We start from the raw sequence: 26,178 nt of genomic DNA on the forward strand, positions 1-26,178 counted from the left end.
TCTCCCGCTTGCATCCCCTCTCTCCGTCCCTCCCCCACCCTAGTCGTTGTACTAGTTTCACTGTCAACCTGTTGAGTTTCATTGGCTGTATAATTCGTTATCACCTATTATTAGCCCACAGCAAACAATTGACGGTTTACTTGATCGTTACTTTTTTTTGCATATCTTTCATTGATTCGTTCCACATCTCTCGATAATCACCGTCTATATCTCCCTCTCCTCTGGCTCTCAGTCTGAAGAAGGGTCTCGACCCATTCCTTCTCTCCACAGATGTTGCCTGACCCGCCGAGTTACTCCAGCTTTGTGTGTCTGTCGGAGCTGTTTTCTGGGCGGAACGTTTGTGCGGGCGCTGGGGGCCGCCGAGCCGGCGGAGGGAGGTGCCGGCGGTAGCCGTCTGCGGAGTGTTGGTGCGAGAGGCCGGTGGTGTTGGTGGCGGGAGCGGGAGGCCGGTGTTACGGGAGGCCGGTGTTGCGGGCGGCGGGATGAACGAGGCCGACATCGAGCCGCTGGCGCGAGGCGGCGGTTACCGCTGCTCGCTCTGCGACGTCCGCATGCCCAACAGTGAGTCGGCGCGAGGGCGCGCGCGGGCGGGCGGGCACGGCCGGGCCTCGGGAGCGCGGTGACTGCGACAACGGAAGATCAAACTATTGCCTTCAGAAGTTTCCTACTTTAGATGTTGGTTGACAGCACTTTGTGACATCGTTTGAACTGTAAACATTTGCAATCCACAGTTTCTGACAACTCAAGCCGAAACATGGCTGAACGACTGTGGTCAAAGTGATGAAATATCATATTTTCAAAATTCTGTTTACTTACTATTGTCCAGTTTCTCTTCCACCACCCTAAAATTAAAACTAATTGCATAATTTCTAGCATTGAACATTTTCATTTCAAATTTCCTGAATTATGTAATTAGTTTTAATAGTGTATTTAATTAGTATACCAGACAGCATCCATGGAGAAAGAAGAAATGGACATTAATATTTCAGGTTAACGAGTTTCTAAGAGAATTGGGAATTGTTAGAGTTTGGATTAAAAGTCATTGACTTAAAATGTCAACTGCAATCCTCCAGATGTTGAATTTGCTGAACACTTGTGTTCAACAAAAGGCATACTGGACCTCTAGCTTGCTAATAATTTTAACTCTCCTTCCCATATTGGCCTATTTAAGCTGGGCCTCCTTCATTGCCAGAGTGAGGCCACATGCAAATTGGAGGAACCAATGAACTGCAGATGCTGATTTACAAAGAAAGACACAAAATGCTGGCGTAACTCAGCGAGCCAGGCAGCATGTCTGGAGAACATGGATAAGTGATGTTTCAGGTTGGGATCCTCAGTAAGAATGTTTGTCGTGGGGGTGAAAACTGGAAGAAAGGAACCTTTGAAAAAGGGTCCTGACCCGGTATCACTTACCCATGTTCTCCAGATCTGCCTGACCTAGTGAGTTACTCCAGCACTTTATGTTTTTTTTGCAAATTGAAGGAAATAACACCTCATATTCCACTTGGGTAGCTTACAACCTAACGATATGAACATTGAATTTTCCAATTTTAGTTGACTAACCTACAAACAACCCATCCTTCCTTCCCCCATGCCACTGCCCCACCTTTCTTCCTTGCCTCCTCCTATTTGCCTCCCACCTATATTCCTTCTGCGGGCTCCCAGTGCCCGCACAAAATTTCCGCCCGGAAAAGATAGACATAAAATGCTGGAGTAACTCAGCGGGTCAGGCAGCATCTCGGGAGAAAAGGAATAGGTGGCATTTCGGGTTGAGACCCTTCTTCAGAGTCAGGGGAGGGAATTGAGAGATATGAAAAGGTACATAGAAAAATGAATGAACGCTATGCAAAAAGACAAATCAAAGCCAGCAATGATGATCAAGGATAGTTGGAGCCCACAATGGTCCATTGTTGGCTGTGGAGAAGGTGATAACGAGTGATAGAAACAGTAAAACTCAGCAGGGCGACAATGAAACTAGTATGACAAGTAGGGTGGGGGAAGGATGAAGACGGGATGCAAGGGTTATTTGAGAAATCAATATACCGCTGGGTTGTAAGCTGCCCAAGCGAAATATGAGATGCTTTTCTTCCAATTAGCGTTTTGCCTCACTCTGACAGTGGAAGACGCCCAGGACAGGACAGAAAGATCAGTAAGGGAAAGGGATGGGGAGTTAAAAGTATTTGGCAACCAAGAGATCGCATAGGGCAAGACAGACTGTGAGAAGATATTCAGAGAAACAATCGCTGATATGTAGGAGTCCACACCTAGAACAGTGGATACAGTAGATGATGCTGGTGGAGGTGGAGGTGGAGGTGGAAGTAAATCCCTGCCTCATTTGAAAGGACTGAGGTTTCATCTCCAGCGGTTATAGGGTAATGTACCTGGGAAAGGGGTGGTGTGGGTGGGAATGGATGAGTTAAGGGCCTGTCCCACAAGAAGGTTCACCAGACTGATTCCTGGGATGTCAGGACTGTCTTATGAAGAAAGACTGGATAGACTTGGTTTATACTCTCTAGAGTTTAGGAGATTGAGAGGGGATCTTATAGAAACTTACAAAATTCTTAAGGGGTTGGACAGGCTAGATGCAGGAAGATTGTTTCCGATGTTGGGGAAGTCCAGGACAAGGGGTCACAGCTTAAGGATAAGGGGGAAATCCTTTAAAACCGAGATGAGGAGAACTTTTTTCACACAGAGAGTGGTGAATCTCTGGAACTCTCTGCCACAGAGGGTAGTTGAGGCCAGTTCATTGGCTATATTTAAGAGGGAGTTAGATGTGGCCCTTGTGGCCAAGGGGATCAGAGGGTATGGAGAAAAGGCAGGTACGGGATACTGAATTGGATGATCAGCCATGATCATATTAAATGGCGGTGCAGGCTCGAAGGGCCGAATGGCCTACTCCTGCACCTAATTTCTATGTTTCTATGCGACCTGCATGCGGCAAACGCAACCAAACCGGAAGCGGGGGCCGCACGGAGGTCGAGTGATCCCTGTACAGGACCGGTCCCGCCAGCATGCGCCTGCAAGCGGCGAGCGCGACCAAACTGGAAGCGGGGGCCGCGCGGAGGTCGAGTGAGTGACGTGAAGTTCGAGCGAAGTCCGCGCGTGACGTACGGCGTCAAGACGCTGCGTCAAGATGCTGCGTATGGCGTCGAGACGCTGTGCACGCCCGACAGGCCGTTGCTGCGCGGAATTTTTGAACACGGTCAGTTTTTCAGAGCCCTGCGCGATGTCGGGACCAGCTCCGCACAACACCATACGGCTCCAGCGATCGAAGTGGGGCCGGCCCCGCGAGGCCGTACAGCTCGAGCGACCACGTTAGGAGTCTTGCCTATGGAGTCGCATGCTCGTGGGACAGGCCCTTTAGACCTTGTCCTGCTCCTCCTCTCTTCTAGCTTTCTCTCCTGCCCCACCACAATCAGTTTAAAGAATGGTCCCGGCACGGAACGGGACAGCTCTAGCCATGTTCTGCAGAGATGCTGCCTGACCCGCTAAGTTACTCTAATACTTTGTTGCTTTCCAATTTTGTCTTAACCTGCTGAATATTTCCAGCATTTTCTGATTTACTTTATCTTGCCTTCTTTTCTGCAAATAACTCCCTTAGTCATTTAGTACTTTAACCTTGCCAGGAAATTGTAAAAGGAGAATATTTTGATCATTCATCTGCCTTCTCTTTAATTATAATTTATTTTGCTATATACTGTGCCCTCAATAATGTTTGGGACAAAGACCCACCATTTATTTATTTGTCATTGTACACCACAATTTGAGATTTGTAATAGAAAAAAAATCACATGGGGTTAAAGTGCACATCAGATTTTATTAAAGGCCATTTTTATACATTTTGGTTTCACCATGTAGAAATTACAGCTGTGTTTATACATAGTCCCCCCATTTCAGGGCACCATAATGTACGGGACACATGGCTTCACAGGCATTTGTAATTGCTCAGGTGTGATTAATTGCCTCCTCAATGCAGGTACAAGAGTGCTCTCAGCGCCTAGTCTTTCCTCCAGTCTTTCCATCACCTTTGGATACTCCTATTGCTGTTTATCAACATGAGGACCAGTGTTGTATCAATGAAAGTCAAATAAGCCGTTACGAGAGACAAGAATAAAAGTGTTAGAGATATCAGGCAAACCTTATGCTTACCAAAATCAACTGTTTGGAACATTATTAAGAAGAGAGCACTGGTGAGCTTACTAATCGCAAAGGGACTTGCAGGCAAAGGAAGACCTCCACAGCCGATGACAGAAAAATTCTCTCTAATAAAGAAAAATCCCCAACACCTGTACGACAGATCAGAAACATTCTTCAGGAGTCAGGCAAGAATTTGTCAAAGACCACTGTCTGCAGAAAACTTAATGAACAGAAATACAGAGGCTACACTGCAAGATGCAAACCACTGGTCAGATGCAAAAATAGGATGGCCAAATTACAGTTTGCCAAGAAGTACTTAAAAGAGTAACCACAGTTCTGGAAAAAGGTCTTCTGGGCAGATGAGATGAAGATTAACATATCAGAGTGATGGCATGAGCAAGGTATAGAGGAGAGAATGAACTGCCCAAGATCCAAAGCATACCACTTCATCTGTGAAACACGGTGGTGGGGGTAAGATAAGATAAGATACATTTATTGTCATTTGGACCCCTTGAGGTCCAAACGAAATGCCGTTTCTGCAGCCATACATACAAACACATAGACCCAAGACACAACATAATTTACATAAACATCCATCACATAGCTGTGATGGAAGGCCAAATAAACTTATCTCTCCACTGCACTCTCCCCCCCCGATGTCAGAGTCAAAGTCAAAACCCCCGGCTGGCGATGGCGATTGTCCCGCGGCCATTAAAGCCACGCCGGGTGGTGCGAGGTCGCACACCGGGTCTTGGTGTTGGAGCCCCCGGTGTGCGCTCGCAAAGTCCCGCGGCCATTCCCAGCCGCGCGGGGCGGTGATGTTAGGCCCTGCTCCAGGAGCTCTTCGACCCCGCAACTCGGGCGGGAAAAGTCGCCGTTGCGAGAGCCCTGAAAAGCGGTCTCCCTCCAGGGAGCCGCGGGCTCCTGGTGCCGCCGTCCACAGACCTGTTGTTGGGGCCTCCGACTCTCCGGTCGGGCCGCAGCAGCAGCAGCAGCAGCAGCAGCAGCGCTCCTCCACCGCTCCAACCGTTCCGGACTCGGCCAGCCCCGCGACGGCGACGGTGAGTTGTAGCACCAGAGTCCCCGGCTTCTTCCTGTTGGAGGCCGCTCCTCGTTGCGGCCCCAACGACAACGGAAACCCGACGAGAAAAGGTCGGGTCTCCAGTGCAGGGAGAGATTTAAAAAGTTTCCCCCCCCCCTCCCACCCCACCCCCACACACACACCCCAACATAAAATAACAAAAACTACATTAAAACACAGACAGAAAATAATAAAACGCGGACAGACTGCAGAGGGCGCTGCTGGCCAGAGCCGCGCCGCCCACCGGATACGGGTGTTATGGCCTGGGCATGTGTGGCTGCTGTGAAGGTACTGGTTCACTTATCTTTGATGATACAGCTGCTGATGGGAGTAGCATAATGAATTCTGAAGTGTATAGACACATCCTATCTGCTCAGGTTCAAACAAATGCCTCAAAACTCATTGGCTGGCATCCTACAGCAAGACAATAATCTCAAAACTACTGCTAAAGCAATAACAGAGTTTTTCAAAGCTAATAAATGGTCAATTCTTGAGTGGCCTAGTCAATCACCCCATCTGAACCCAATTAAGAATGCCTTTTATATGCTGAAGAGAAAACTGAAGGGTACTAGCCGCCAAAACAAGCATAAGCAAAAGATGGTTGTAATACAAGCCTGGCAGAGCATCACCAGAGAAGACACCTCGCAAATGGTGATGTCCATGAATTGCAGATGTCAAGCAGTCATTGCATGCAAAGGATATGCAACAAAATACTAAACATGCCTACTTTCATTTTCATGACACTGCTGTGTCCCAAACATTATGGTGCCCTGAAATGGGGGTGACTACATGTAAACATTGCTGTAATTTCTACATGGTGAAACCAAAATGTCCTTTATTAAAATCTGACAATGTGTACTTTAACCACATGTGATTTTTTTCTATTACAAAACTCAAATTGTGGAGTACAGATGCAAATAAATAAATTATGGGTCTTTGTCCCAAACATTAGGGAGGGCACTGTATGTACACACAAAATATCTTGTGTTTCATTTTTTTGGGTATATTTTCTATTAATGATCTTTCTCAATTTTCTGAACTTTACCAATTCTGTGGGAATACTAATTCTCGTTGACTGGTATGAATCTGAAATTTATCATAATTTTTTGTTTCATTGGAGTTGTGACCTTTTATCAGTTAGTGAGCTGTGGCCTTCTGTGGACAAGGTATATTATGCAAAGTTTTAAGATAATTCATCTCTGAAGCAAGCTCGTCACTCAGTTACAGTTCTTCCAAAAAGATTTCCATAACTAGCCACTTGGATTTGGATCAGATTTCATTGTGCTGGAATGACAGGTGCTGACTGAAATACTGGATACTTGATGCAAGTGTTTATTTCAAAAGAAAAGGCACAAGATAAATTTAGTCCATATTTATTTTAAAATAACTTCTGGTAAAGCAGAAGAGATGTGATGGTTACCTTTTGTTCTATGGTTTATGAACTCTTATGTTTTCAGGCCCCACATTAAATGAACATGTTAAAGGAAAGAAACATCAAAAACTTCTGAGTGTGAGGAATACGAGGAAATCGCAGCAAGAGAAGAGCGTGTTTGTGAGTGGTTTCCAAAAAGGCACGTCCAATTTGGAGATCACAGATTACTTTCAGAACTTTGGCCCAGTTGCAAGTGTGATAATGGACAAAGACAAAGTAAGTCAAAAATTGAGATACTTTCAGTACGATCGAAGTTATTCTAACAATTGGTGGTATATGGAAAGAGCTGCCAGGTGAGTTAGCTGAGGCAGGGACTATCCCAATGTTTAAGAAACAGTTAGACAGGTACATGGATAGGACATGTTTGGAGGGATATGGGTCTAACACAGGCAGGTGGGACTCGTATAGCTGGGACATGTTGGCTGGTGTGGGCAAGTTGGCCTGAAGGGCCTGTTTCCACACTAATGGAGCAGATTCCACATTTGGAGGGAAAATAAGTGCTATATAAAATGAAAAAAATCTCATGCGTTTTTGCTACCAAAGAAAACTTAATTGTTCAGAGTGTCAGTTGTGGAAATGTGAATTAGAATAAAACTATAATACTGCAGGTATTGAAAAGATTTGGATATTTTGACTATTATTTTCGCCCGTAATCATCATAAATTTAAAGAGTGAAAAAACACCAAAGGGGTTTGAAATATCTGCCATGGACAGGAAAGGTGATGTCCATGAATTGCAGATTTCAAGCAGTCATTGCAAAGGATATGCTACAAAATACTAAACATGACTACTTTCATTTACGTGACATTGCTGTGTCCCAAACATTATCGTGCCCTGAAATGGGAGGACTGTATAAACACTGTTGTAATTTCTACACTGTGAAACCAAAATGTATAAAAATGGCCTTTATTAAAATATGACAATGTGCACTTTAAGCACATGTGATTTTATTCTATTACAAATCTCAAATTGTGGGGTACAGAGGCAAATAAATAAATGATGGGTCTATGTCCCAAACATTATGGAGGGCACTGTATACGTGTGGCAAATATAGGTGGGATATTGGGAGAGAAAATAAAAAGAATCTTAAGAGATATAAATGGTCTGATAAAGCAATCTTCCTTATGTGTAAGAAGGAATTGGATTCTGGTTTAAACTGAAGATAGGCACAAAAGCTGGACAAAATCAGTGGGTTAGGCAGCATCTCTGGAGAAAACGAATAGATGACGTTTCAGGTCTAGATGTTGCCTAACCCGCTGAGTTACTCCAGCTTTTTGTGTCTATCTTCCTTACCCCTGCTTCAGGTACAACTGCATGCTGTAGTTGAACCCATTTCTTTGACAGCTGCTCTCACCTTGAAAATTTCCTTTCAGAACCACAAGAGGGATTCTTCTTGGCTTCAGCTGTGACCCAACAACCCTTTCCCTATTTTGTTCTGCTAGATGACGGTCTTCTATTTAAGAATTTTGTAATTGAAGTTACACAAAACCACTGATTTGAATGTAATTTATTAACCTATTGGAAAAGTTTTTGATTTATTTCGGCAGGGATTATATGCTATTGTTGAGATGGAAAGTGATAAAGAAGTGGAAAAAGTGTTGTCTATCCCACGGCACTCCATGAACGGTCAGAAACTACGAGTGAAGCGCAGAGAGTATAAGGAATTCAAATATATTCCGAAGAAAAGGCAGGATCCTGGGGAAAAACAGTTCATCGATTTTGAAGAATTATCTCAGGCTCTCTGCCAAGCAATTGATGTAAGTATTGTTCTGAGTAGATGTGTAAATCTTTGGAATATAATATTTTTGGATTATAATGGATGAATTGGAATGCATGACCCTACCCCCCCAATTTTCCCCATTGTTCTTTACCTGGCCAGATTGATGAAGGAAAGGAAATTTGAAAGGCAGGATTTGAAATTTATTTCATCTGAAAGAATGGCTTAAGAAAAAGGTGGTTTGAATAGTTTCCTGGTTGGAAAGAAGAAAATGCATTTAAAAGGGTTTTTCAAATTGTAGTTTTTAATATGGTAAAATAGTAGCAACTACCCTGGGCACCCTCCTTATCTGCTGCATAACAGTGTCGTCAGGTTGCAGTGTGGAACATAATCATATTCCAAATGAAACTGCAGGCATTTAATCATTTTGTGAAATATGGAGTCGAAAATGTAGATGCTAGATGGGGTCGCGTCTGTCAATATATTCAATTCTTTGCTGGATTCCCCATGCATGGTGGAACTCAAATTTACTGAGATTTATGGCAGAAAAATCGCAATATTTGCCAGTGAAATTTGGTCAGTTCATTATTTCCAATTTGATTTGGTGCTCAATATTGTTCTGTCCACCAATATTACCAGGTATTAAATAATCTTCTTTGCAAAACAAGTAACAAGCAAAATTAAACAGATATAGGTAATCCGTTCATCTCAGTTTAATCCCACTTTTTAGCTTTTGTGTCGACTTCTCAATCCCATTGTTTTAAAGAGGATTTAGGGCTGCACGAAAGACGGGTAAATTCATTTTATTTGTATATCTGTTTTATGTTTTTAATGAGTACTGTGATTTCACATTTTTAAAAGCTGAAGCAGCTATCATTTTAATTTTTTTCAATTACATTTTAACGGTTAGGCCTTTCATCAACCTATATCCAAATTTGTTAGCAGATAATCTTGTACATAGAACATGGACCAGGCCCTTCAGCATACTATGCCTGTGCTGAACACGATGTCAAGCTAAACTAATCTCACCTACCTGCACATTATCCATATCCCTCCTTTCACTGCATATCCATATGCCTATCTAAATGCCTCTTAAATGACACTATAACTGGCCTGTTATGAAGTGAAGTCATAAGCACAGCTTACCCCTCTGCAGTCTACTGACTTTGGGACATCTGCACTGCAGTGGTGAATTTCTCATGAAAAAGGTACAGAGAAGAATCATGAAGATGTTGCTAGGACTCAAGGGCAATAGGGAGAGATTGGGCATGTTAGGACTTTATTCCTAGCATAGAGGTTGAGGGGGTCATCATATATTGATGTATAAAATCTTAATAAGGAGAATGTACAGTGTCTTCTTCACAGGGTAGAGGAATTATGAACGAGAGGGCATAGAGGGGAAGATTTAATAGTAACCTGAGGAGCAACCTTTTAACACAAAGGTTGGTGGGTATATGGAACAAGCTGTCGGGAAATAGTTTGTTCAGGTAGAGTAATAACATTTAGAGGACATTTTTACAAGTACGTGGATAGGGAAGGTTTAGAGGGCTTTGAGCCAAATGCGGGCAAATGGGACTAGCTTAGAAACATGCCCTTCGGCCCACCAGGTCCGTACCGACCAGCGATCCCCGCACATTAACACTATCCCACACACTAGGAATAATTTACATTTATACCAAGCCAAGTTACCTACATACCTGTATGTCTTTGGAGTGTGGGAGGAAACCGAAGATCTCGGAGGAAACCCACGGGGAGAACGTACAAATTCCGTACAGACAGACCCGTAATCGGGATCGATCCCAGGTCTCCGGCACTGCAGATGCTGTCAGGCAGCAACTCTTAACGCTGCACCACCGTGCCTGCGGCATCTTGATGGACATGGACGATTTGGACCGAAGAATCTGTTTCTATGCTGTACATTTGGATAAAACGGAACAATTCTTTCTTTCTTTTTTATTTCTTTCAAATCTAATAAATAAAATGTTGCTCTTTGCATGGCACTTGGTCTGTTAGTGACTGGAGCCAGGAGCAAAGTTGGTTTTACAAATTTTCAAATCCTTACAAAATATAACAAAAACAATAATCAATAGGGTTTAAATAGCAAAATATGAAAATAAATGAAAGGTAGAGCTACTTTTGTGTCAAAAATAACATTCTTGATTTCACTTAATTTCCAATGAAGATTCTTTTGCAGAACATCTCAATCTGCTTTGCATGAATTAACAAATCTTCCCATGACTCCGGTAATCAAAGTCGACAGGGATTTTTGTTTTAAATCCACTGACTAAAGAGAAACCTATTCAGTCATCACATTGAGATAAATTATTTACTCATAGTCATACAGCACGCAAACAGGCCCTTTGACCCAACTTGTCTGTGCCTGCCAATATTCCACATCTAAGCTAGTCCTCCTTGCCCATATCCCTCTAAACTTTTCCTATCCATGTACGTGTCCAAATGTCATTCGGATGCTTTAATACTACCTACCTCAACTATTTCAGGGAGCGTGTTCCATATACCCACACCTACTTTATGTTCTATATAAAATTGAAGTTATTGATTTATATTCTTGTTCAGAGTAAAAACAACAATACATTGTGTGACAGGTTGATGAACAATTGAAGAAGTTGTTGGAGATTTTTGAGTTTACAGACAATGAAAGAATGCTTAGGAAACTGATTGTGTCGCTATTACAGGAGGTCTTTTCAGAATTCTTTCCAGGTAAGTGCTCTATTTATCTTTATTATTGCCTGATCTGTAATAATTATTTTGTACTATGGATGTGGATCAATGTGACTAACATTAATGCTCCTTGTTCAATGTGTATGTTAAGAACAACGAGTTAAGACCAACATAAATAAATCCCCACAATGGAGAAAGATTGGGGAAGGGAAAGAGGAAAAAGCACAGGAAAGAACCGGGGGGGTGGGGAGAGAAAGGATGTGGGAGGGAGTCTTGAAAGAAAGGGAAATAAAATGTAAGGGAGAAGGGACTGAGAGGAGAAGTGTGGGCAGAGTAAAATTCATCTGATCCACCATTTGAACTAGGGGCCCTGTATTTAAATTCAGAAATTTGTCTTTCACAATATCAGTATGTTTGTCCATTTTCCGATATAATTTTTCTTACCTGATATTTAACCTACAAAAATGGAGACCGGGGTTGGTTCCAAGTTGATTAATTCCTGGATGTTATTTGTCCCAGAGACATCCAACAGATGCAAAAGTCCAGCGTCTTGCAGTTAATGGTGAATATTTCCATCCTGTTACTGATTTATAAATTAATGGAATCTTACCTCAGAGTGACTCTCTCAGGCTAAATTCCTCCTGGCAAGGTTTAACAAACCCCATCCATGCCTACAACCTTAGCCACAAGCAGACCCATACTTGATTTGGCTCTTAGATTTGAATATAGCTTGGGTGACTCTACCTGGTATCAACACCAAGTGTTCAGTGCACTGAGCCCCAATGTTCAAAGTTGTTCTTAGTCTGCCAACAATGCGAATTGGCATTAATCTTAGATGAACATTTGATGCATGTGATTTTCATACACTGCATGCTCAATGTTATACCTGATTAAGGTTGGTTTTTACTACAGCGGCTCACAGACATGCTCATTTTTCAATGAACACTTAAAGTGGGGAGATTCTTATACCAGCAGGGATAAATTGAAACCAGGTTTTCTGGATTGAAAAGATGATTTAACCATTCACACGGTACAATTTATTTGCCAAGGATTACTTCAGTTGGTAGAATTTATTTCATTCACACGGTGCTTTATTTTTGTTTTTTTCTGAAGGATTTTCTGAAGGGTTTTCTTTCTATAAAATGCATAGCTAGAACATGAGAACATAACAACAAGTGACCTATTGCGTTTTTATACTTAGGTTGTAAAATCTTACCCTTTGGGTCATCAGTGAATGCGTTCGATATCCATGGCTGTGACATGGATCTCTTCCTGGATCTTGAAAATACAAAAACTTATCAGGCAAATGCTAATGCCGCAGTTGAAACTGAGGTATATTTTACCTTTCTTCTTTGAGGAATCTGGTAGTATTTGGCCAGTGTTCAAAAACGCAGGATTAGAATTTCTTCAATTATTGTGTACATTCCATATTTAATCCTTTTATACGTGGTTACCCAAAAGAGTATTGCCCCAAAAGCACACCATCGATGTTACTAAGCACACCAATGCCCCCACTAAGCACACCAACGCTTCTACTTCCTTAGAAAGCTTTAGGAAGTTCGACATGTCCCCTACTAGTTTTTCCTCCTAAGGTTGGCGGCGTTGAGTATGGCTTCCCCGACCGCAGCTGTTCATCCTTTCATCTTTCTTTTATTTTTAGTTTGTCAAAAAGTTTTGTTTTGGAGGTCTTATAGTCTTTTTTTATGTGTGGGTTGGGGAGGGGGGGGTGAAGGGGGAAACTGTTTTTCTCAGTCACTACCTGGTCGAGGATGCGTCTGTCCTCCGAGCCGCATCTTTGCCCCCTACCCGCGGCCTACCATCTGGATTGGCACGGCCTTTCCTGCCGGAGACTGGCCACAGCTTCAGCTTCAGCAGCGGCGCAGCACTAAAGTACCACCACGGAGCAGGACAATGCCATACCGGGGTCGCCGAGTTGGAGCTCCGGAGTGCTGAGACTGCCGACTTAAACACCGTGGAGCTGTGGACTGCAGAGCTTCCAGCGCAGGCGGCGCTGACTTTAATATCGCGGAGTCCTGGGATCTTTGGCCGACGATTGCCGTGTTGGAGCTCTGGCCAGCTCGGCCTGTGGACTTCGGAAGCCGTGGTCTCCAGTAGGAATTGCCCAATTCGGAACTCCAACCTGCTGAGAGTGATGTTCCATCATCCGGTGAGAGGGCCTGAGCATCAGGGCGACGTTGCGGCGACTGTGGAAGCCTCAATAGGCCGTGACCACGGGTGAACATAGAGGAGGATAACTGAACTTTTGTTGCTTTCTCTCACAGTGGGAAACATTGATTCCGCTGTGTGGGAATGTTCGTGTTAAGTTGTATTGTGTTCTTTTTATTTGTATGGCTGTATGGCAACCCAAATCTCACCGTAATAATTGGTACAGTGACAATAAATGTAAACTTAAACTTGAACAACTCTCACCAACTTCCACAGAAAACATTTTATCAGGATGCATTACAGCCTGGTTTGGGAACAGCTCCATCCAAGACAGCAAGCGAATTGTGGCCACAGCCCAGACCATCACACAAACCAACCTCCCTTCTATTCACTCCATTTATAACTCACGCTGCCTCGACAAGGCCAGCAGCATAATCACGAACGAGTCGCAGCCTGGCCACTCCCTCTTTCCCTCTCCCATCGGGCAAAATATATAGAAGTGAGAAAACGTACACCTCCAGATTCAGGGACAGTTTCTTCCCAGCTGTTATCAGGCAACTGAATCATCCTACCACAACCAGAGAGCAGTGCTGAACTACTGTATACTTAAAGTGTTGAATCAACTTACTTCAATCATCTGGTGACCCTCCGACTATCCTCAATCAGACTTTACTTTGCACTAAACATTATTTCCTTAGCATGCATCTATGCACTGTTAATGGCTCGATTGTAATCATGTATTGTTTTTCTGCTGACTGGATCACACGCAACAAAAGAATTTCACTATCTCGTAACATGTGACAATAAACTAAACTAAAGAGTCTTAATGTTTTCAATTTGAACTGACATTGAAGAAACATTGCAGAAATTAGTGATTCTAAGAAAAAGATATGTTTGAATATTTTACATAAATGTAATTCAGATGAAGTATGGCTAGTTGTTCCACTGAGGAAAAGAAATGGAATTTTAATTGTAAGCCCTGCTGTTCCAAATATGAGTCCAATAAAATAAATCGCAATATCAATGTAGCAGAAAAGATACTGTTGCAATACCTTCCTTTTTGTAAAAGTTTTCTGAATTATAATTTCCTGAGTAAAGCTGTTTTGAAATTAAACTGATTTTCACTTGTAGAAAGTGTCACTTAATCGAGGGACAAATGTTACTAGATTTTTTTAGGTGGTTACTTCATCATAATTCTGCTGTAACCCTTTGATTCAATTATTCAGAACAGGAGTAACCATAATAAATTTATATGCTGAGGCAATAGATTCTAGACGCATTTGCTCTGGAGTCAAAACTTGGGATTTCTCCAATGGTGTTAACTGTTTCATCGCTTGCTAAATATTAATATATTTCAGCCACAAAAGTTCTAAAAAATTGAGAAACCCTGGTAGAAGGCCAAAGAGTTTGATTTGAGAATTAATAAGACTTACAGAATCAATCCAAATAACGTGTTTTATCTTGTTGCAGGGGGATACAGATATTAAACGGGAAACTCAGTCTGAGAGCGAATCTGAAGAGTCGATCTTGTCTGACATTGACTTGAAAACCTCAACAACGCCTGAAATACTTGAACTTGTAGCTACTGTTTTGCAAAAGTGTGTTCCAGGTGTTCACAAAGTTCAAGCTGTCACCACTGCCAGGCTTCCTGTGGTTAAATTTATTCATAAGGAATCAGGCTTGCAAGGAGACATCTCTATTAATAATAGGTATTCTACATAATAAACTCATTATTTATGTTTATAAATTCTGGACAGCATGTTTTTTTCTACCGTAAAGAGTTTAATCTTTAAGTGTGGGGAATAGGTATAAGATTCTTATACCTTTTCTGCAGCCAGTTTGGCCTACATTTTAATTTCTTCCCCATTTCCCTTTTTGAGAGCTTGTTCTTGCGCACCACCTTCTGTTCCTAAGAGCGTGTTGCCAATGGCCAATTCACAACCACTGCATTTCTCATCTTCATTCTAATTAATATTCCAAATTCTCAAAATCCACCTTGATTTCCATGCTACCATTCTATCTCGAATCTCTTGAGTCATGCTATGAACCTCTATTATGTCTAACTGATTAAGACGAGTAAAGGAGTTGGGATGTCATTTAACACCTGTACAATATGCTGGTAAGGCCACATTTGGAATTTTCTGTACAATTCTGGTTGCCCTGATATTGGGAGGATGTCATTAAGCTAGAAAGGGTGTAAAGAATATTGATGACAATATTACTGGGTCTGGAAGGTTTGCGTTAAAAGAGGAGACTGGATAGGCTGGGTGTTTTTTCCCTGCAGTATAGGAGGCTCAGTTTTATAAAAACGAATGAAGAACATAGGTAAGCAAATAGCCATAGTCCTTTAGCCATAAATAAAATAAAGCTAAAAAAGACACAATAGTGCTGGAGTAACTCAGTGGGGCAGGCAGCATCTCTGGAAAATGTATCCATTCGTCACACATCCATGTTCTCCAGAGATGCTGCTTGACCTGCTGAGTTACTTTAGCACTTTGTGTCTTTTTTTGTAAATTGTCATCTGCAGATTCTTGTGTTTCCAAAATAAAGCGAAAGCGTTACAAAACCAAATGTTTTAATGGCTTGAAACTAAGAATGATTGATAATGTTGTATTTTCTAGGTTGGCTGTACGTAACACAATGTTTCTTCAGTTATGTGCCTCATTGGATCCAAGAGTGAGACCTCTGGTTTATGCGATTCGCCACTGGGCAAAACTGAAGCATTTGGCTGGTAAGATGGTTACATTTGGCTGCAGTTCTGGTGCATGTAGCTTTGAGACCATGGATCATTCATTTACGCAGGGTTAATAACTGGAGGGTGATCATGAATGCATATTTATACCAATTGAAAGAACCTCCAAAGTTATTATCATGTAACTGCTTGTTTACATATCCAACAATATTGAAATGTTATTGGATGATCTATTTTCATCTCCATGTGGGGTAAAACAGGCCTATTGATATTTAGCAAGATACTAAGTGCTGGAAGAACTCAGCAGATCAGGCAACATCAGTGGCGCAAAATGGAATTCCGACCAATTCTCTCCACTGACCCACTGAATTCCTCCTTTAGTTTGTATTTTGCTCAAGATTTCAGCATCTGTAGCTCCTGTTAGCTCTGTTTAATATTTGGTTAGAAACTTGTTTTTTCAAATTGTTTTTACCTATTAAATCTTATTCAATTTCTCTGTGAGAGAGACACTAAAATTATTTTACATTGGCTCTGAAATTTACCGTGTGAATATTAGTTCAGCAATGCCATTTCAACGGAGAAGAATAATTGCATGACAAATAAATAAATTACATGCAATTTTAAAACTCTGTTAATTTAAATGTCATTAATTGATTTTGATAATCACCCAGTGTTCTAATTTGTTTTAAATGGTGTAATTTTTTAATAAATACTTAAAATACTTAAGAAACTTAAAATATTTGTTTGCATCAGAGGTTTAACAGCCAGTAAGCCTGAAGAACTGAGTTAGCTGTCTGTCAAATTCTGTGGACAGAGTTTTCCCTATAACTCCAGAGATGTTACCTGACCCTCTAAGTTATTCCAGCACTTTGATTTTTTGAGATGGCACAATGGCGCAGCGGTAGAGTTTCTGCCTTAAAGCGCCAGAGACCCGGGCTTGATCATGACTACGGGTGCTGTCTGTACGGAATTTTAACGTTCTCCCTGTGACTGCATGCAAACTGTTTGGGTAATGATCAGTTCTCGGGAATGGAACCCTGTGGTAACCTGGGGAGGCCCTTAATCAATATTAATTCTTGGTGCGTGCCGGTAAACAGCAGGATGTCAAAAGTGACCTTGTTTAATACTGGGTCAGGGCAGGATCAAGTTTGTTTTAAAGAAAGAACTGCAGATGCTGGTTAAAATCAAAGTTAGACACAAAGTGCTGGAGTAACTCAGCAGGTAAGGCAGCATCTTTGGAGAGAAGGAATGGGTGACATTTCGGGTCGAGACCCTTCTTCAGACTGATGTCAGGGGAGGGGGTAGGACAAAGATAGAATGTAGGCAGAGACAGTAGGAATAGTGGGAGAACTGGGAAGGGGAAGGGGATGGAGGGAGAAACAAGGGCTACCTGAAGTTAGAGTCAATGTTCATACCGCTGGGGTGTAAACTACCCAAGTGAAATATGAGGTGCTGTTCCTCCAATTTGTCCTCCCATTCCCAATCTGACCTTTCTGTCTGGGGGCCTCCTCCATTGTCAGAGTGAGGCCCCCAGACAGCACCTCATATTTTGCTTGGATAATTTACACCCCAACGGTATGAACGTTGACTTCTAACTTCAGATAGCCCTTGCTTTCTCCCTCCATCCCCTCCCCCTTCCCAGTTCTCCCACCAGTCCTACTGTCTCAGCCTACATTCTATCTTTGACCCGCCCCCTCCCCTAACATCAGTCTGCAGAAGGGACTCGACCAGAAACATCGCCCATTCCTTCTCTCCAGGGATGGTGCCTCACCCGCTGAGTTACTTCAGCATTTTTTGCCTACCTCAAGTGTGGTTTATATGACTTTAGTGAATTAGTTCATCGCTGTGTACCTCTTACAGACTATCATAGGTAATGTAACATGGCTGAAATGACCATTTAGTCATTTGTTGCCCTTTTCTTCAAATAAGAAAAGTTATAGTGACTATCCTCCTGAATTCTTGAAACATTTTCCATTCACTTTTCAATACATTTTTAAAAATGTTAAATTTCTAAATAGTACAAATGTCTTGTCAGGTTTCGCTGACTTAACTCCTGTTATGGGGATTGAAATCGGGTACATCGTTGCAGGGAGGAACTACTTAAAAACCTGAAAGTTAGCTTGGGTCAGTCGAGGACTGACATATTAATGTAAAATGAGAAATGTGTAATAACTATAATTGCTGCATTAATGGTATGATAACATTTTCAGCAAAAATAACTCCAAATGACTAGTGACAAATTTTAGATTCAATTTGTATTGTTAAGTTAGATTTTTTTTTTAATATTAACATTCTGGCTGCATTTACCTATTTCACTTGTGCTTGGACTAAAATGTTTGTGCTTATTTGACCACCTAATTTATTTTTTGCTTTTGCTTCAGGAAATCCTTTTGGAGGGGGATCATTGATGAATAATTATGCAGTTACTCTCTTAGTTGTGTTCTTCCTTCAGAATAGAACACCTCCAATTCTTCCCACTGTGAACCATTTAAAAGAGCATGCAGGTTTGATATACAAAGACACAGGATCAAAACTACTATACTAAAGGAAGATATGAACAGAATTTGACTGGTAGTGTGATATTTACAGTAGCTGATGGGGTTGACAGAACCTTTTTCCCAGGGTGGAAATATTAAATACCAGTGGGCATAGCTTTAATAGAAATACTAGGGGACCGAGGAACTGAAGGGAATCCACATTAGTCAGGAAATGGTATTGGGTAAACTGCTGGGACTGAAGAAAGATAAATCCCCAGGGCCTGGTGATCTGCATCCCAGAGTACTCAAGGAGGTGGCCCTAGAAATCGTGGATGCATTGGTGATAATTTTCCAATGTTCTATAGACGGGATCAGTTTCTGTGGACTGGACGGTAGCTAATGTAACCCCATTTTTTAAGAAAGGAGGGAGAGAGAAAATGGGGAATTATAGACCAGTTAGCCTTACACCGGTAGTGGGGAAGATGCTTGAATCGATTATTAAAGATTTAATAACAGCGAATTTGGACTGCAGTGACAGAATCGGTCAAAGTCAGCATGGATTTATGAAGGGGAAATCATGCTGAACTAATCTTCTGGATTTTTTTGAGGATGTCCCAAGTACAATGGATAAGAGAGAGCCTGTGGATGTGATGTAATTGGACTTTCAAAAAGCCTTTGACATGGTCCCACATAAGCGGTTAGTGTGCAACATTAGAGCACATGGGGATGATTTTAAGAGAGCTAGATAGGGCTCTTAAAAATAGCGGAGTCAGGGGATATGGGGAGAAGGCAGGAATGGGGTACTGATTGGGGATGATCAGCCATGATCACATTGAATGGCGGTGCTGGCTCGAAGGGCCGAATGGCCTACTCCTGCACCTATTGTCATGGTGTTAGGGGTAAGGTATTGACTAGTGGGGTGCTGCAAGGCTCAGTGCTGCAACCCTAGTTATTTACCATATATTTTAACGATTTAGACAAGGGAATTAAATGTAACATCTCCAAGTTTGAGGATGACTTTAAGCTGGGTGGCAGTGTGAGCTGCGAGGTGGATACTGGGAGGCTGCAGGGTGACTATTATGGGTTGTGTGAGTGAGCAGATGTAGTATAACGTGGATAAATGTGATGTTATACACTTTGGTGGCAAGAATAAAAAGGCAGATAATTATCTGAATGTAGCAATGTTACAAAATTTTGAGATTTAAAAAATCAAGTCTTTAATTTATCCCATCAGATAAAGCATAAAAGGAAGTTTAATTTGACACCTAATTCAATTTCATATCTTCAGTATTAAAAACGTTATGGCCATTTTCATACTCGGAAATTGGCATCTTGTTTTTTCATTGACTTAACACAAAAGCTGTGATCGAGACCATTTAAAGGACGATAACTTTCTTAAAATTTAAGAGAACTGAAAGAAATTTTCAGTTATTATAGATTGAAGCATTCTGAAACAAACATGAAACAATCTTACTTAGATGACTTGAAATTAAAGCATATAACTGGTTAGTCACCTAATTGTAGCTAATTACAAAATTCAAATACTAGATGTAAACATCTATCCATTTCTTAAGAATAGATTAACATTTTTAAATATTCTAAGTGTCCAAATAACAATCACACAAGAATTCAGAATATAACATAATTTTTAAATCTCATTGTCATGGGTTTATAGGCTAGATGGAAGGAATTTAATGTTTAATACCTGTAAATTAATGGCCATTTAAATCAACTTGCCTGTGGGATTTTCTGGAACGGGACCATTTAGAAAGTTGAGGTTGCGGTGAATTTATACCCCCATATCTGCATGAAAAACACTGCCGGTTCTTCGGGGGGCGGGAAATCACCGTTTCGCAACTTAAAATGTGAATTAAATACATCTTAAGAAATACTTTTATACATAAAAATAAACTACTTTCTTTTACCTAGTCCTCCATAAAATCCGTCCCAGTTGTCGGCATTGACGGCTTCAGAAGCTGCTTTTAAAATCATTCCAGCGATTAACTTGTTGGGTGATTTAAAAAAAAAAACACACAGAACGGCCGTAGGAACGATTTTTTTTAGCAAAATCTTGCACTCCAACAAATATAATTCAGGACCAGGTCGGGAAAAAAAACCCATTTTAACCCGGCCTCCCCCCGCCACCCCCCTCAAACGCATCAAAAATCGCGCACACGGCCAATGGCAGAATTACAACGCCGCTAAAGGTACGTTTTGTTAACTGAATGGTGTCAGATTAGGAAAAGGGGAGGTGCAACGAGACCTGACTGTACATCAGTCACTGAAAGTAAGCATGCAGGTACAGCAGGTAGTGAAGAAAGGTGGTCCTCATAGCGAAAGGATTTGAGTATAGGAGCAAGGAGGTCCTGCTGCAGTTGTACGGGGCCCTGGTGAGATGACACCTGGAGTATTGTGTGCAGTTTTGGTCACCTAATTTGAGGAAGGACATTCTTGCTATTGGGGGAGTGCAGAGTAGGTTAACTCAGTTCATTCCCGGCTGGCGGGATTGACATATGATGAAAGAATGGGTCGACTGGGCTTGTATTCGCTGGATGAGAGGGGATCTTATAGAAACATATACAATTCTTAAGGGATTGGACTGGCCAGATGCAGGATCCCCCATGTTCCCGATGTTGGGGGAGTCCAGAACCAGGGGTCACAGTTTAAGAGTAAGGGGTAGGCCATTTAGGACTGAGATGAGGAAATACTTTTTCACCCAGAAAGTCGTGAATCTGTGGAATTCTCTGCCACAGAAGGCAGTGGAGGCCAATTCATCTTGAATGGTAGTGCTGGCTCGAAGGGCCAAATGGCCTATTCCTGCACCTATTGGTGGAGACAGATGCAAAAGTGGTGTTTAAGAAGCTTTTAGATAGGCACATGGATATGCAGGGAATGATGGGGTGTTGATCATGTATGTCAACAAGATTAGTTTATCTTTGCATTATGACGGCACAGACATTGTGAGTTGAAGGGTTTGTCCTATAACTGCACCTTTCTATAAATCCACAATAGCAGACTGCCTTTCGTAGATTGTCCTTCTGGCTTTACGAACAGCTTCACCTTTGCATTGTTGGAAAGAATGTTCTTGGGTGGATTAAATGTGATAACTGCAGAGGACACATTTATAAAAATGAGTTTTATTGTGTTGAATAACGGAGTGCTGTTCAAATGGCAGTGATTGAAGTAAAGAAAACTGGAACATTGTTATTATTGGAGCAAGCATTGTGATAGTTAACTCATTGTTCTCTGAAAGGATTTGTAGACTGAGTAGATAAATGATTATGAGGTAGGTTGAATCTTGCAGATTGCCATATGTGGTCGATAATTTTTAATTGTAATTAGTTATGTTACGTACAACCTTTTAGTGAAATGGATCTTAACAGAAAACCTCTTATTAAGGTGAGGAAGACCAATGTATAATTGATGGCTGGGACTGCTCTTTTCCAAGCGATCGCTCTAAAATTGAAGTCGATACAAATACTGAAACTTTATGTAAGTATATTTGGCTAAATTTTAGTTTTAAAATTAATGTTTCTATTTAGTTTAGGGCATTCATTATTAAATATTTTGTATGTACAACAGAAAAAGTTGTAAAGGAGGAAACATTTCACATTTCAGGCTTAAAACACAAACGTTTTGTTTCCACTGATATTATCTGTCCCTAAATATTCCAACATTTATATTTTACATTTAAATTAAGGGAGCAGCTAGTGTAATACCCTCGCACTTTTATTTAGACAGAATTAAATTAAATTCTGACTACTTGGTGTGCACAGGACGACACTGCGGCACAGAGGTAGAGTTGCTTCCTTACAGCGGCAGAAACCCGGTTCGATGCTGACCACGGGTACTGTCTGTATGAAATATGTACGCTTTTCCTGTGACTTTGTGGGTTTTCTCTGGATGCACCAGTTTCCTCACACACTCCAAAGACTTATGGGTTTGTAGGATAGTCGACTGGGCTTGCCCCGAGTGTTTAGGATAGTGTTAGTGTACGGGATGTTTGCCGGTCAGCATGGACTCGCTGGGCTGAAGGGCCAGTTTCTGCGATCTATCTGTCTATCTGTCTGTCTGTGTATCCATCCTTCCTAAAGTAATTGTCTTGCAATTCTTGAAATAATCTTCATCCAGCTCCAATATAATTTTGAACCAATTTCCAATTGTCAGGCAGCCACTGTCAAGAAAGCAATAGAGTTATCGTTTCGTGTTGATGGCCTGTCATCGGTTATTTCCAGCATCCTTTCTCTTTACCTTCTATTTCCATTGTCTGTACTATTCTGTTTAATGATGATATGAAAGGTACAGCAGGCAGTAGAAAAAAGCTAAAGGCATGTTGGCCTTCATATTGAGAGTATAGGACCAAGGAGGTTCTACTGTATTTGTACAGGGCCCTGGTGAGACCACATCTGGGGTATTGTGTGCAGTTTTGGTCTCTAAATTTGAGGAAGGACATTCTTGCTATTGAGGGAGTGCAGCGCAAGTTCACCAGGTTAATTCCCGGGATGGCGGGACTATCATATGATGAAAGAATGGCGTGGCTGGGCTTGTATTTACTGGAATTTAGAAGGATGAGAGATGATCTTATAGAAACATATAAAATTATGAAGGGATTGGGCAGGCTAGATGCAGAAAACATGTTCCCGGTGTTGGGGAAGTCCAGAACCAGGGGCCACAGTTTAAGAATAAGGGGTAGGCCATTTAGAACTGAGATGAGGAAAAACGTTTTCACCCAGAGGGTTGTGAATTTGTGGAATTCTCTGCCTCAGAAGGCAGTGGAGGCCAATTCACTGGATGCATTCAAAATTGTTAGATAGAGCTCTTAGGGCTAGTGGAATCGAGGGATATGGGGAGAAGGCAGGAACAGGGTACTGATTATGGATGATCACCCATGATCACATTGAATATTGTTGCTGGCTTGAAGGGCTGAATGGCGTACTTCTGCACCTATTGTCCATGTGTCTATGAATTTGAATCAAATTCATGGCAGCTTCAATCCGTACCTGATTACTGCTACTTCACATACCTTTTATGTTTGTTGCTGATTGTGTGTGATTGAAGTCAAAACGTTTCATTCCTTCTCCACTCACCAAACTCTGTCACTTCTGTCCCAGCACTTAGAACATTTTGGAGAATCTTAAAAATGCACTGAATTTAAATCTTGCACATCATTAATAATTATCCCTGGAAATCTGAAATATTATTTTTCTTAACAGGTGTACTTCTTGCAGAGTTTTATAAGTTTTATGCAGAGTTTGACTATGCTGGGACTGTCATTTCACTGAAGGATGGTAAAGTTCATGTTGTAACTGACTTCATTGGACCCGATTCAGATAAAAAAATTAGACTTGGTCCAATTAATATTCAGGATCCATTTGAACTGAGTCACAATGTCTCTGGAAACATCAATGAAAGGACAGCACAAAGGTTTAAGCGACAATTGGATGAAGCCTGCAAGTACTGTCGCAGCCTGCAGTACCAGCGAAAATCTAACAAAGGGAAGGTCTGGGGTATAGTCAGATTGTTTCAACCTTTAAGTAGCACTGACTGTTCCCCTGCACCTTCCCCAGGTGCAGATCATAGCGCAGGCAAAGAAATGAGCCAAGGTGAGAATTTGATAAATATCCCCTTCAAGCTGTCGTGTCTTTCTGAACAAACGAGGAAAAGATTACACGGATCTCCAGATTTTAGGGAAATTTGGTTTGATAAAGTATGCCATGCTGTTCACTACGTAATGGAGTCCATCCTTAAATGTAGCTGTGCAAATACTGAGGAAAATAACATACAGATCAATGATGCAAAAATCACCAGCTCAAATGGAGTTAAGAATATAGAAGAAGAGATTAACTTTGGAGTAAAGAGACCCTCTCTTGCGGAAGAGAAAGCAGAAGCATCAAGTGCCAAAAGAGCAAAGACTGATACAATTGAGGCTCCATTGTACCAGGGAGAAGTGACTTGGCATTTTGCTGTGTGGAGCAGAGTATGGATTGGACGGAGAAAGGTGAGGCGTCAGCTCCGTTACAGAACAAATGAATCTGATTCGGGCGATTGCACAGTTATCAGTTCCTTAGAAACAGAAGGTAAAGTTACTGAAGCTATATTGCAGCAGCAGGAGGAGAATGGGGATAAATCCTCACCATTAATAACCTTTAAATTCGATGCCTTTTTGGTTGGAGGTAATGAAGACACGAGGACTTTGATCAGAGTTGCCCCAATTCAAGAATGCACGTTATTTATCGAATTCTTTCATTTTCTGGAATCATTTGTTCCCAAGATGGTTGAAAAGTGCATTGAGAAATCTGACGAGATGATATGATGTGGCATTTGACGTATTTTCATAACTATTTTTATAAATAAATGCCTATTGAACAGTTTATACGTTTCTCAGAAAAACTATGCTAATCTAAACAGAAGTTTGTGTTGTTAGTTGTTTAGTTAGGGAGTAATCATCTGTGTTGGAAAGGTAAAATTGGGGTGAGCAAAATTAGGGTGACCTTAACATAGAAGTTCTTTACATTAAAGTTCTGTAATGAGTATGTTGTGCACAATGCAACATACAAGTTATGTCAACGTATGTTGACAAGTGGCTTCTTGTCTACACAAAGAGCTGGTTTGAGTTGGGGTTTTCTGGAGAGAAATTTGGTTAGGTGTGTTCTAAATGAGCGGAACATCAGATAATATGACATTTTTGTATTAACTTTGCTGGCAATAAATGTGAGTTTAATTGGGTTATCTGTTCTCTTTAGTTCTATAATTTGAGGTACTATTTTCTATTTGTAGAGCAGCCTTGCTATGCAATGTATTTAAATGTAATGGCCCTGTCCCACGGTACGAGTTCATTCCAAGAGCTCTCCCGAGTTTAAAAAAAATGAAACTCGTGGTATGCACGGAGAATGAACGTAGCGGGTACGTCGGAGCTCGGGGACGTCTTAGCACTCGTAACGCTAACGGCAGGTACTTGGGAAGACTCGCTAACGGCAGGTAAGCTCGGGAAGACTCGAAGATTTTTCAACATGTTGAAAAATGTCCACGAGAGCCCCAAGTACCGACGAGCGACCACTACCATAAATCTCCGAGTTCGAATCAGGGCAAACTCGGGAGAGCTCTTGGAGTGAACTCGCACAGTGGGACAGGGCCATTTCTCAACAACAATTTTTATTCATACCTTTAACATTGTAAATTTCCTGCAGTGCTTCACAGCAATGTTATCAAACAAAAATGTTACTGAAGGACCGATGACCAAATATTGAAGGCAATTGGTTTTATAGAGTGCCTTAAAAGAATGAAAAGTTAATGTTGGAAAGGATCGTGGAGGAAATTCTAGAATATTTTAACAACTAAAAGCATTGCCATTAATTATAGAACAAGGACATTTGGGAAGGAGTAAGGGCCAGAATTAAAGGATCATGTATATGCTAGAATGTTATTAGAACTCGTGGAGATCAGCAAAATAGTTCAAGGAGGGACAGTGGATAGATTTTCTTTTACTTTCTAGCTTTTATCAAAATTGCAACTGCAAACATTTACATCAACAGTGATTTTTTTTTGTGTAAAGTTCTTTAATCTGCTTTCTCCCTGACCAGCAGTCCTGTTCTGTACATCATATTCCGATTTGTATTATCTTTATCCGATCTAACCAAAGAGTTTTGATTTCTAATTGTTAAACTTGGCAACAATAAAGATATACAGAATGTTATGTTTCAAATATCCGGGAAAATTGTTTTTTTTTTGATGTGTAGGCAGATATGAGTGATTTTCTTGATTTAAACATTTTATATCGATACATCAGTACAACAA

At 41.3% G+C, this 26,178-nt stretch overlaps 1 protein-coding gene across 1 annotated transcript; it reads left to right on the forward strand.

The window, feature by feature from the left end:
* Positions 1-231: 231 nt before the first annotated feature.
* tut1 (terminal uridylyl transferase 1, U6 snRNA-specific) lies at positions 232-26,088 on the forward strand. The gene is made up of 10 exons (XM_055657260.1): positions 232-561; positions 6,676-6,866; positions 8,198-8,407; positions 10,974-11,088; positions 12,251-12,381; positions 14,686-14,924; positions 15,837-15,946; positions 18,289-18,411; positions 21,784-21,876; positions 23,598-26,088. Exons 1-10 carry the CDS (start codon positions 483-485, stop codon positions 24,695-24,697), a joined length of 2,391 nt encoding a protein of 796 aa, XP_055513235.1. The 5' UTR covers positions 232-482; the 3' UTR covers positions 24,698-26,088.
* Positions 26,089-26,178: the final 90 nt, after the last annotated feature.

The sequence above is a fragment of the Leucoraja erinacea genome, chromosome 27, assembly GCF_028641065.1.
Source record: "Leucoraja erinacea ecotype New England chromosome 27, Leri_hhj_1, whole genome shotgun sequence".
Classification (NCBI taxonomy): Eukaryota; Metazoa; Chordata; class Chondrichthyes; order Rajiformes; family Rajidae; genus Leucoraja; species Leucoraja erinaceus.

Coding starts and splice junctions, on each gene's coding strand:
- tut1 (XM_055657260.1), top strand. CDS start 483: ATGAACGAGGCCGACATCGAGCCGCTGGCGCGAGGCGGCGGTTACCGC. Junction 14,925..15,836: donor GACATCTCTATTAATAATAG/GTATTCTACATA, acceptor TGTATTTTCTAG/GTTGGCTGTACGTAACACAA. Junction 15,947..18,288: donor AAAACTGAAGCATTTGGCTG/GTAAGATGGTTA, acceptor CTTTTGCTTCAG/GAAATCCTTTTGGAGGGGGA.